This window comes from Malania oleifera, chromosome 8, assembly GCF_029873635.1.
Source record: "Malania oleifera isolate guangnan ecotype guangnan chromosome 8, ASM2987363v1, whole genome shotgun sequence".
Classification (NCBI taxonomy): domain Eukaryota; kingdom Viridiplantae; phylum Streptophyta; class Magnoliopsida; order Santalales; family Ximeniaceae; genus Malania; species Malania oleifera.
Window position 1 is genome coordinate 57,452,705 of NC_080424.1, and position 12,715 is coordinate 57,465,419.

General features: G+C 36.8%; 1 protein-coding gene across 4 annotated transcripts in view; it reads left to right on the forward strand.

Annotated features, from left to right (window-relative positions):
• Positions 1-12,715, forward strand: part of LOC131162037 (chaperone protein dnaJ 1, mitochondrial) — a 93,735-nt gene that overhangs the window by 47,728 nt on the left and 33,292 nt on the right. For 3 of the 4 annotated variants that reach the window (XM_058118138.1, XM_058118140.1, XM_058118139.1), the window contains exons 13-16: positions 370-441; positions 2,328-2,384; positions 10,780-10,828; positions 10,931-11,000. In XM_058118138.1, the coding sequence (XP_057974121.1) occupies positions 370-441; positions 2,328-2,384; positions 10,780-10,828; positions 10,931-11,000 (248 nt within the window). The remainder of the gene's footprint in view (positions 1-369; positions 442-2,327; positions 2,385-10,779; positions 10,829-10,930; positions 11,001-12,715) is intronic. The other variant, XR_009138672.1, reaches the window with a different exon arrangement.

Consider the following 12,715-nt stretch of genomic DNA (forward strand, 5'->3'; position numbering starts at 1 on the left):
TTTTAACTAGGCCCAACAATGCACGTCAAGCTATCCTAGACTTCATAATGATCTTCTTCTGACCATGCTTGTGGATTTTAGTTATAGTATGACCAATGCTGCTAAGTTTTTTTTGTTTTTTTTTGTTTTGTATTTTTTATGTTATTTTTTGGTTATTTTTTTTTTTTTAAATTTATTTTTAGTTGAGCTGGTTGTTAATGTTATTTCATCGTGCACACACCTCAAATTGGAGCAATCATGGATTTTGATGTGAACTTTTTGCTTTTTGATAGAAGAAGAAGACATGTTTTATTGCCTTTGAAATTAGGCTAGCTTTTTGGGTTTTGGATGCTTATTTTCATTGTCTTTCTGATTTGCTTTGGTTTGTAGGTTGCTGAAGATCCTGTCTTTTCTAGAGATGGTGCAGATGTTTACGTGGATGCTAATATTAGCTTTACGCAAGTGAGATTATTGGAAAAAAGCTCACATATTCTCTTCATATACTGTTATAGGGGACAGAAGTATGACCAATATGTTTCTTTCCTCCACTTGCATGTGTGTTGGTGTGTTAAAAATGTGGAACTACATAACAAATTACTGTTACTATAAATTGTTGGTCACATTCTTATTTTATCCTAGTCTTTCTTGTTTTTATTTTATTTTTTATTTTTAAAAGGCGTTTGAGTTGCGCTGTAGCAACTGTTTGATTTTTAACATAAACATTTGTATCCATTGGCATTTTTATACTTATGCATGTTTTGGAAACTAATTTTTTCTTTCTAACTCACAACAGTATGAGGAGATGTGAATATGGAAGGAATCAAGGAAATGGTTGCCAAATTTATTTCCTTCTGTATATTTTGGAACATGGTGGAGTGTAGTCTAATTTTTATTGAGTTAAGAGTCCAGGTTTTCTTTCTTTCTTTTGTTCTTATTTATTTATTTATTTTTTTCTGTTTTTATTCTATTTTTTTTTTCTTTTTAAGTTTCTGCTTCATTTAAAAAAAAAAAAAAAAAAAGTTAATATAGGTTATCTTTAATCTTATTTAGTAGGGTCTTTTTGGTAATTTTGCTGATTTAGATTGCTTGCTATTGAATCCACTGGGTTGATGGCTTTAAGTTTGCTCTGGGGATTTTCATTTATTAGAGTCGTGTCCTCCTTGAAATAGTAGTTCAGAAAAATATTTTCTAGTGTTGTTGCTTTAAGTCAGTTTTGTATTTTTGAGTTATGGCTCTCCATGTACAGCTCATAACTTAAGAAGCATGCTTGTTAGTTGGGTACTTGGGTTGTATACAGTCCATTAATAAAAAAAGTTCTCTGCAGACATTTGCTCTCTTTTAATGGGAGATTCTATCATTTTAGGTGGGACCCCTAACGGCCTTACCGAAATTGTGGCCTTTTTTATTCTCTTTGTTCTTCATTTAATTTTCAGCATTATCATGCAAACTTTGATTCACAGCAATTGCTTATTTTTCTGTAAAATTTTGTTACTAAATTTCGTGTTTAAAAAAGTCCATCTGTTTTTTGGATCAAACTGTAATGCTGGCATTTCTGAACTGAAAACATGGCCCAGATTACTGTTTACTAATTTGCAATTCTTTTTTTTATTCTGCATTTTCTTTGTTATTTAAGTTTTTAACCAGTACTCTTCTAGTCCGTTTTCAATCTTCAAATTCTACTGCCTCTTGTTCCATAATCTCTGAAGAATATAAAAATCAGTCCTGACCCTGTTATTTGTCAGTGTGGAGCTCCTTATTCTTTACTTGAATGGTTGTCCTACTTCATGATTGCTTCTGGCTGATTCATTTGGAGCCTATTGGGGCTTGCAAGTTATGGTACTAGCAGCTAGGGAAAAAAGAAGGCTATCGTACTGCTAAATCCCCCCATCCCCCTTCTCATTTTACTTTTTGAATTTAGATCTAGTAATTTCCTGGCCTAGAAGATTTGCAAGGTCTATAGGAAAACATAACCTTTAGTGCAATATCAAATTATGCCTTTTTGAATGTCCTGAGGACTATAATTGTTCCATTCGAGATGATTGTATTATCTGCTTCATGCTGGTCATTTTTCATACCTAATTTACACTTCTTGTATGATGTTCTCAACTAAAATGAAAACACTGAAGTCCATGGATTAGGGTTCTAACTGAAAAATTTTCTCACTTGTCTCTCATAGCTGGTCTAGCCCTGCCGTTGTACTTTTAATGCATAATAATATGTGTAACATATGATTTGTATTGTTTGTTAATTTTTAGTTGTGTTTATACCATTCTTGATGTACATGCTGTTCAAATACAATATCATAGTGTTCGTAAGCATAAAACTGAGGTATTTAACATTTTCTACAGGCTATACTTGGTGGTAAGGTCGAAGTGCCAACTTTGTCTGGGAATATGCAAGTAAAAGTATGATATTTATGTTATTATGTTTTCAGACATTTCTTTTAATACCATGTTTCACAATCAATGTAGTCTTGTGTTTTCTTTTCATTTTGTTCTATACTGACTTTTTGAATGTTTTTTAATACATAGCTTAGGGAATTAAGATCTTTTCAATAGAAGATTTATTAGAAGAGGAAAAAAAAAAGAGAAAGATAAAGGCAGGATAAGTTGAAATTGCTTGAAGAAAAATTGAAATGGTGGAAATGCTTTAGATTGGTAACTTGATATTTTTAAAGACTTTTCCAGTAGTCTCTATAAGTCTCATTGTCAGGCCAGTTCTGATGAGCCCAAATGGGTTTTAAGGAAAGATGGGAACTTCACCGTCAGCCCTTTCTATAAACACCTTAGTTCCCTGGCTGGGAGCAGCATTAACCCTTGGAAGCTGATTTGGAAAATGGCAGCCCCTTCAAAGGTTGCCTTTTTCATATGGGAAGCTACTCTTGGAAAAAATATTACTATAGTCATCTTCAGAGAAAAGGTCTCCCTCTTGTCAATAGATGCTTTTTATGCTTTGAGCAGGAGGAATCGGTTGATCATGTACTCCTGCATTGTGCTTGGACTAAGAAATCGTAGAACTTAGCCATCTTCATTGTAAATCAGAAATTAGTCACTGCATCTACTTTGGGAATTGAAATATGGGCTTGGAAAGGGATCGGATCTTGTAAGGGAGAAGATCTCTCAGCCTCATTCCCCTTGCTATTTTCTGGGCCCTGTGGAGAGAAAGGAATAGAAAAGACATTCAAGGAATTATCTCTCCTATTCAGGCTGTCATGAACCATTGGATTGCTATGGTCTCTAGTTGGCATTTTGGGCTGTTCTTCCCCAGTTGAAAGGTACTTTGCTCCGAAGAATGGGACTGCAAATTGACTCCATCAAAAAAGGCGTTATCACATACATGATCCTCAGCAAGCCATGTAGCATTTGACTCTGTATGACCTCTCCATTTAACCAAGTATCGATCAAATCCACCATGAGACTTCATGAACTCGTCATTTAAGATAGACGCCGCTATATCTTGTGGTTGGAGGAGTTGCTGAACCTGCAGGGGCACCAAATGGCAGACCAAGAGGCTCAAAAGTGCCCTGGTTAGGTGTCAAATCTCCAAAATAAAAATGGGACTAATGGTCATATGAGTAGGCAAATCAAGTAAATATGCATTAGGTCCAAGTTTCTTAAGGATGAGAAAAGGGCCAATGGCTTGGGCATGGAGCTTTCTAGATGAAGCGTTCAAGTCTTATGCAAACCATGACATTATAACCTACAATAACTCTCTAGCTCTATGATGTACATCCACACAAGTTTATAAGCATATTACTCTTAGCAAGTTTTTGCTTGAACTTAGCAGGCTCAAAAATACAGGCATATGGTGGCAAAGGAACAAGATCAATGGGCGCACGAGGTTTGTAACCAAATACGCACTCAAAATTATTCTTACTCATGGACCAATTCACATAATTATTATAAGCAAACTCAACAGTGGGTAGCACCAAGTCCCAATTGCCTTGCTTTTCTCCTATAACACATGTAAGTAGGTCACCAAGGCTACGATTCACAACCTCAATTTGACCATAGTTTGGGGGTTGCAAGTGGAAGAAAGTAGCGAGTCCCACACATTTTCCAGAGTGTCTTCAAAAAGTAGCTAGAGAACTTGATATCCCTCTCAAACACTATGGAGGTTGGAAACCAATGCAATTTGACAACCGCTCTGAAGAACAATTTAGCTACATGAGATGCATTGAAGTCTTATTACATGGGATAAAATGTGCCATCTTGGGGAATCTATCAACAAAAATGAATATGGAATCATGTCCCCAGACTGTTTTGGAGAGCTCAAGAACAAAATCATACTCAAGTCTCTCCAAGGAATGTGTGGCAATGGCAGAGAGGTATTAAGGCCAGTGGTGTCTCTTAGATTTAGCTAAGTGACAGGTGTGACAGTGAGACACTATTCTAGAAACATCAACTAAGGCAATGTTTTTATCCCTTCTGGGCAACCTGCTAACTCTTAAATATGTAATTACCAAACTAAAAGATCTCTTAAAGAAGTACGGGGAATGCATAACCTAGTACTTCTAAATAGGTATCGCTTATGGATGATGAAGTCTATAAAATCTCTACATTGTTCCTCACTCTCCTCTTGAAACATAAGCCCAAAATCAAGACAAGTAGTGTTTTTGTCCTTTAGAGGGTCAAACCCAATGACCTCAACTTTCAAGATATGGAGAATAACTGCTACTTTACTAATGCCATCAACCACTTTATTCTCAACACTAGAATGATGCTTAAAAATATACTCGTTGAGGAACTCTACCCAACTAGCATGCTTCGCACTCAACTTCTTCTATGAGCTCAAATTTTGCAATGCAAGGCGGTTGGAAAATAGTACAAACTCTTGGGGTAACAATCAGTATCTCAAATGTTGGAGAGATCTCACCACATCATGAAACTCTCTATCATATGTTCTACATCTATGTTTACCATTTGAGAGTTTTTCTTGAAAAATGCTATAGGATGCCCCTCTTGACTCAAGGCCCCACCTATACCTACAGTAGAGGCATCACGAGCCACCTTAAATACTTTACTAAAGTGCGTTGCCCTAAGTACAGATGCTTTAATCATCTTTTGTTTGACCTCTCTAAAACCTCTAGCAGTTGGATAGGGTTCAATGAAAATATCCTTTCATCAAAGCTTCAATGATTGGAGCAATGATGGTGCCAAACACCCTATGAATCACCTATTGAAAGTAGTAAGGCCATGAAAACTACAAACCTTAGTAATAGTCCTAGGCTTAGACGACTCTCTAATGGCGCTAACCTTTCTGGATCAGTGGCAATTCCTTGCACAAAGATCACAAAACCAAGAAAGAGCACACTAGACTGGAAGAAGCTGTACTTCTTGAGGTTAGCAAACAACTTCACTTCGTTTAAGGTGATAGAGACCTCATGATAATGTATCAAGTGCTCTCTATAGTTTTACTATAGATCAGCATGTTATCGGAGTAAACCACTAGGAACTTTCCTATGAATGGCTGTAGAACATGTGTCATAATCCTCATAAAAGTGTTGGGGGCATTGGAGAATCCAAAGGGCATGACTGACCACTCAAATAAATCATCATGGGTCTTAAAAGCTGTTTTCCACTCATCTCCTAATCTAAATTTAATTTGGTGATACCCACTGCGTAGGTCAATCTTGGAGTACCAACTAGAGCTAGCTAGCATGTCAAGTATATCCTTAAGTCTAGAGATAGGGGACTTATGCTTGATGGTGATCTTGTTGATGACTTTACCATCCACACTCATCCTCTAATATCCATCCTTTTTCAGAGTGGAGTTGGTACTACATAAGGGCTAAGGCTATGTCTCACGCCTTGTCAAGGTGTTCTTCTACTTGCCTATTCGATGCAACATGCTCTTTAGGTTTTATCCTATAATGTGGCAAATTAGATAATTGTGAACCTGGAATGAGATCTATGACATGCTAAATGTCTCACATAGGTGGTAGCCTATTGGATAACTCACTAGGCACAACATTACATAACTCAACTAGCAACCCTCCTTCTTCAGGTGGGTACTTACATGAAAACTCTCGATGCTCAGAAAGATTCTCTTGCGCGATGTCTGCTAAAATGCACTTGTTTTCTAAGATCTTTCACTTAAAGCCCCCTGATCAAGCAAGTAAATGCTTCTTTGAATTGGGACTTTAAGGGATACCTTGTTCCTTGACTTAGGATCCTTGGGAGTGGGCTTGTTAGGGGTCAAGATGAGATTATCTTTGTGACTAAACTCATAAGTGTTTTCCCTACCATGATTGATTACATCATGATTAAATAACCATGGTCGCCCTAACAATACATGGAACATATCCATAGATAGTACATCGCACTAGACACTATTCTTATAATCTTCCATTTGGATGGGTACAAGACACCTCTTGGTAATTGGTAGATTTGTCCTATTTACCCAGTTCACCTTAAAAGGATGATGGTGTGGCTCAACCTTAAGGTTCAATCTTCCTAGAGCAGCCTTGGAGATCACATTCATGCTACTACCCCCATCAATAACTAACTTACATGTCCTATCTCTGCAAGAAATGAAAGTGTGGAAAATAGTGGTATGTTTCCACTTCTCACTATTCATGGTAGTCGATAAGACACCTAAGCACTCTAACATGGTGGTCATCCTCCTCAAAATCATCAACAAGCTCACCCTCATGTCCCAAGTATTTGACAACATCTACAACCTGATCCTCACAATTAGGCAGATCATTACTTTCATGCTCTAAAGTTGTGGCTCGTTGGGGACAATGGGCAACAATATGAACTCTAGCATGGCAACGATGACGTTACACGAATGACTTACTAGCCTGAGGAATACTAGGTCCACTGGAGCGAACAACATGATGTGACTCTTTGCTTTATAGAACTCTCTTGAGGGTAATTTGACGAATGGTAGGACTTGACTAAGGAAAGGGTTTGGAATGACCAAACTCATTCACCTGAGATGAAGACCTATGTGAATTCTTGAAGTACTTTTCTATGGCAAGATTTTTTTGATAAGTTGCCTCTAAAGATTCTAGTGAGAACAATTTTGCCGCTCACCTAACATCTTCCTTAAGACCATTGACAAACCTAGCAACAGCGTGAGGTGTGACCTCAACAATATAACTCGTAAGCATCAACTCCTTTAATCGATCAATGTTGTTGGCCACAATAGTGGTTTGAATGGTTCAAAAGCTTATTGAACAACTGACTCTTAAAGGAAGGACTTTCTTTCAATTGTTGTCTCATCGCTTTCCATTGGGTAATAGGAGGTTCATCGAACAGTTCTAGGGTTTGTTGTACAGTTTGCCAATATTTATTTGCTATTCCTACAAGTTTCATCTTTGCAAACCAAACTTTGTCCTTACCCTATATATGGTACAAGTTAAAGAAATCCTCCATCTCCACTCACTAGTCTAATAAGGAGTTTGGGTCTAATTTTCCATTATAGGCATGAACATATATCTTGACCCTTTTTGTAGCATCTTCATAGTCCTCCCAACCTTGCCTAAGGAAATGTGGAGCATGTCTAGGTTTAAGTTTGTATCCTACATCATTAAACTCCTCAAGTTTACCTTCCTCAAACCTAGACTCTAAATTGACTAGAAGCTGAACTGGTCTACCGGTCTGATTTGAAGCTTGACTCATATTGTTAGGTGCTATAGGAACTCCTTGAGTAAGAAGAACACCTTGGGCTGACTCTACTGAATATAGGGACTCATTAGGGTGCCTAACTGATGGTTCTATGTCTTCTACAACAAGGTGTTTACCTATCAACTTTATGACTTGGTCCAACTATTGTGCTTTGTGCTCAAATTTTTGGTCCACTGACTCCTAAAGTGTGTCTAATTATGCAGACAAAGATTGGGTATCATTTGGTGCAAGCTCAGTGGGATTGGTTTCAATATTTTTGTTGGTAACCATGGGTAATGCAATATGGTGCAATGATGTCGAGGAAGACTAAACTTGATTACGGGTGATATGAATCCTAAAATTACTAGGATGCACACACATGAACCTATTAAACATAATGCATATGAATGCATGTGGTCTCACATGGCATGGCAACTAGGAATGAACTAGGTATGGTATGAACAAGGAGTTAAATGATGAATAAGCAAAGGGAATTTACAAGGCAAAAGGCAGATTTTTTTTTTTTTCAATGGTAATAAGAAACTCAGAATTATGCAATCACAAATTTTCCCTAATCTTACAAATGTTAGTCAAGAAAATGTGAGAATTTGGTGACTTCACCAGAAATTTTGAGCACAAATGGAGTTGAACATCAAATTCTCAAGGCAAGTCAAGCAATTCCTCAACTCCCTATTCTCAAATCCCCCAAAAAACAGCCTTCAAACAGCAGTTGGTAGGCAGTCCAAATTCAGAATTTCTGCTCTGACAGTTCAACAGTAAACTGAGTTGATCCCTAGAATGTGAACTGAACTTGATATTCAGTTTTTAACAAAAAAGCTTCAAAAATAGCAGGAGAAAATCCAAAATATCATGGCTGGAAACAATGTCGTGCAGTTCTGGACAGTACAGGGGAATTTCTGCAACTCCCTCATGTGCGTGGCTGGCGTGTGGGCTACTGGCAGGGCTCCTCTGGCAATGAATTTCTGGATGAGGTAGATCAGGGACTGGGGAGTTGAATGGTGAAGGACGAGTGTCAAGAGAATTCTAGCAGATCTGAGCTTTCAGAAGGGGGTTGGCCGGGACACCATCAAGTGGCTTGTGGGCCTACATGCCTTGTTGGGTGAATGTGAAATTACTAGAGTGGAGAGAGGGTTTTGGAGGGTTCTTATGTTGATATGAAGGAGGTGTTGGGATTTGCTTTGTGGAAATTAGGGTTTCAAGGTCAGGGGCACAACTTTAATTTTCAGAAAAGTTGAAGGTAAACAGTGCTTGTAACTTCTGTGATTTCTGAACTTTGAATGGCTGCATATGTGGTTTGCTCTGATTTCAATTTGATGAATGACAAGTATCAGAATTTACATATAGAGAGAGAATGGGGAGAACTAGAAGAAGGAAGATGAAGGAAGAATAAAGAAGAAGAAGCTTGTGGGAGAGAGAGAGACAAAGAGAGGGAAACTGCAGCAATCTGATTCAAAACAATTAATTGTGTATCACCTTGCATGGCCAGCGCTGCAGCTACACATTTATAGAAATAACCCGACTAAACACATAATTACAAAATACTAAAGGAAGTTTCTAACTTATACAATGAGACCCTAATACGAGCATAATTTTATAGCCCTACGCCTAAAATATTTGTGCCAAATGGGCGGCCTATAGGATGTAGATGGTCCTCCATAAAAAAGGTAACTGCATAAAAATTGAGAACAAAAATCATGTCAAAGGTCTCTTCAATCAAGTTACTTAAGGAAATATACCTAGAAATATCAAAAGGAAAAGCCCAAATCAAGGGTAGGAAAATATCTGTCCTGAAGCAATTGGTTGGGGAGGGGGGGGGGGGTACTTACCATGAAAAATCATCTCATTTTTTTCAATTCGAAGCACCCAAAGAAAATACACAGTCAAGAAAAGGTATTGAAGTAGCAAAGAGGAGGGAAAAATACTAACACCTTTAATGCAGGCCAGTCCTGCATTGAATTGCTAACACAGCACTTACAAACAAATACTAACATTTTTGGAAGTATTATTGTATGTGTCATAAATTAGCTTTGTTCCATTGCCATAGTGCCACGGTGCCACCTACATCTTTTTCTTTCTTTTCTCTTTTCCTTTTCCCCTTTTTTTTTGTTTTTTTTGGTTGTTAAAGGTAAAACTTTATCGAAAGAAAGGCCAAAGGCCAAGTACAAGAGGTAAAGGAAACTCAAAGGCTGCAAGAACGTTGCATTATAATCTTTGTAAAAAGTGCAAAAAAGTGGTGTTTACAAAGAAAATGAGATGAAGTCCAAAGAAAAAGTAACATAAGTAATGATTTTTGCTCTTTGATAATGGGAAGTCTTGATACCCAAATCTTGTTCTATTCCCCTCCTAAATAGATCGAAACAGAAGAAAAAAGCCGCCACCTAAATCAAATATATATTCTTCCATCCATTTTAAACAACTTACCCTGCAGAAGATTCAACACTTAGGTGTAAGTTTATAACAGTTATGGTATGGATGAGGGCGGCTTATGTGGATAATTTTAGGCAATCATATTTTACTTGAATATATAGAAATTAAAGATTTTGCTTTGATTTGGAAAATACAGATATTCTAGGAATTTTCTTTAATTTTGGTGCTATTTTGTATATTCTCTCTCTCTCTCTCTCTCTCTCTTCTTTATTATAATAAAAAGGGGGGGAAAAGACATTGATTTCCCCTATGACAAAAAGAACACCAACCTCCTGTGAGGTCTAAAAAATTCTAGTGACATCTCCTCAGGTTTTAAGAATTCCATCGGCTTCCCTTGAGGTTTAGCAAAAAGACACGAGTCTCACCTTTTATTTTGCAAAAAACAAGCCTTTTAAGGGTGCAAGTGTCCCAAAAAATAAATTGTCAAGGGAAGTTTGTCACTTTTGAAATTTCATGGGAGGTCAATTGAAATTTTGAAACCTTAGGGGGGGTCCTTGTCTTTTTACCGAACCTTGGGGGTTGTCAATGTGTTTTTCCCAAATAAAAATAAGTGTATCCAAAATAAGTGAATCCTTTTTTTATTTCATTTGTTAACTGTATTGGTAGAAGGTCATTGTTTTCTATGTGCCTAGCCCATGACAATTCTTATGTAGTCTTATTTTACTTTATTACTTCTTGTCAGTTTACATGCTTTTTAAGTCATTTCTTGTTTTATTTCTTTTGTAATGGTTTCTATCAGATACCAAAGGGGGTTCAACATGGACAGCTTTTGGTACTGAGAGGCAAAGGTATAGCGGACTGTGTATTTTTTACACTTAGAAGTAATTTTTTTGTTCCTGTTTGTAAATTAACTTTTTCCTTAAATACACATATCGTGAATGTTCTTGCAGGATTACCACAGCGGGGCTTTTTTGTGGACCATGGAGATCAATATGTGCGCTTCCGGATTAAGTTCCCTATGTAAACTTTTCTTGTTCTACTCTTAATTGCTTCTAAATTCTCCACAGTAAAACAGTTTGCGTTTCCTGCCTGCTTATTTTTATTTATTTATTTATTTATTTTTGCAACAAACAAAAATAATTAATCGAGAGCCATTCCCAAATTTTGGATATGATAACATAAATAAAGCTTCTAAAGCTATTCCCGTTTCAAGTTTAGAAAATCAATTAAGCACCATCAAAGATCCTTAAAATTCTGTAATTAATTTATAATTATATGCACCTAAAAAATGCTTAATAGGAATGGGATGGGATTTTTTTAGCTGGTAGAAAGTCAGATGGGTAGTTTTGGAGATAAGGCTGAAAAGGGTGCTGATTGAATAGAGGTTAAATGTTTGGGGTGATGAATTGGATGAAGGTGGTAATTTTGATTGTCTTTGAAAGTGAAGGTGGTCTATTATTGGATGAATCAAGTTCAGAGTGTATGCAATTTGTCACTGGGAATTAGTTCACCTTAGAGACCTTTAAAGCTAAATTTGTTGGGGGCTTCCTATTTTTAAAAATGATAATTGTTGACATTGGGTTCTGGTCCGAGGATCGTCAAGGGATGAAAATTTGTTATGCATGGCAAATCTCCAAACAAGGAGGTTAGAGGGGTGGAATAGACACGAGAAAATTTTAAAAAAAATGCGTAGTCGCCACTTCTATTAATTTTTTATAGGGAAAACAAAGGAAAAAACCCTAAAATGGTTAGCGACATAGAGAACAAGGGTTCGAGAGTACACTTGCGTGTAGGGATGGTCGTAAGCTAACCATTCTAAGGGAGATTAGCCAACCAACACCCTACAACAACCGTTCCAAGAATGATTACTGCTATGTTTGTGTATATCCTAACTGAGAAATAAAAAAGGAATAGAAAGAAAGGAAGGAAGGTCCCCTCTTGGGCCATCCAGTGAAGAACTACTCTCTAAGAGTCTAAACAGTAGGGTTGAGAGCCTTGAAATGCTTTTGTTTGAAAAGGGGGCCTCAGAATATCCTAAATTTTGAAAAAAAACAAAAGAGATGATGAAAAATGCTTTGAATGATTGCCTTAGATTCAAAGATGACTCTTTCCTTTAGAATTATGATTTGGGAAATTCAGCATAAAATTTTTTAATTTCAATCATGGATTGGATGAGATGGATGAGATTTTCTTTGATTGAATTTTAAATAAATGGGGGTTTATGACTCCAATCTAATGTATGAAATTAGGGAATTCAATGTTGAGGAGTAGAAAATCTCTTGATTGAAGAGTGGAAATAAATAAGTTGTTAATGAAGAGTTAAAAATCTTGGTTTGACTATCAGGGTTTAATGCTAAGATATGTTTAACTCTTAATTGAAGATTTTGAAAATCCTTGATTGAAAATTAGGGTTTTAATGCAAAGTGTTAGGGGTTGATAGTGTGACCTTAGTTAAATGGGGAGGAGAGATGTCTTCACTTGCCCTCGCCAGGGGTTTTTTTACTAGATGTTGAATTATTTGGATGATGGCTTGTGTGGTTGTCTTGTTGATTAAATATAACAACTAGTTCCACATGTCATTGAGTATGAAGGTCTCTTGTCTTCATGAATTCATTATTGTTGGAACTGATAATTCATGCCTATGATGGCTTTTGAAAAACCTCTCGAGTGTTCATGATAGCCGAATTGAATGTGTAATTGTTGGCTGACTTGTTGAGGGAGAGCCTCGATGAGTG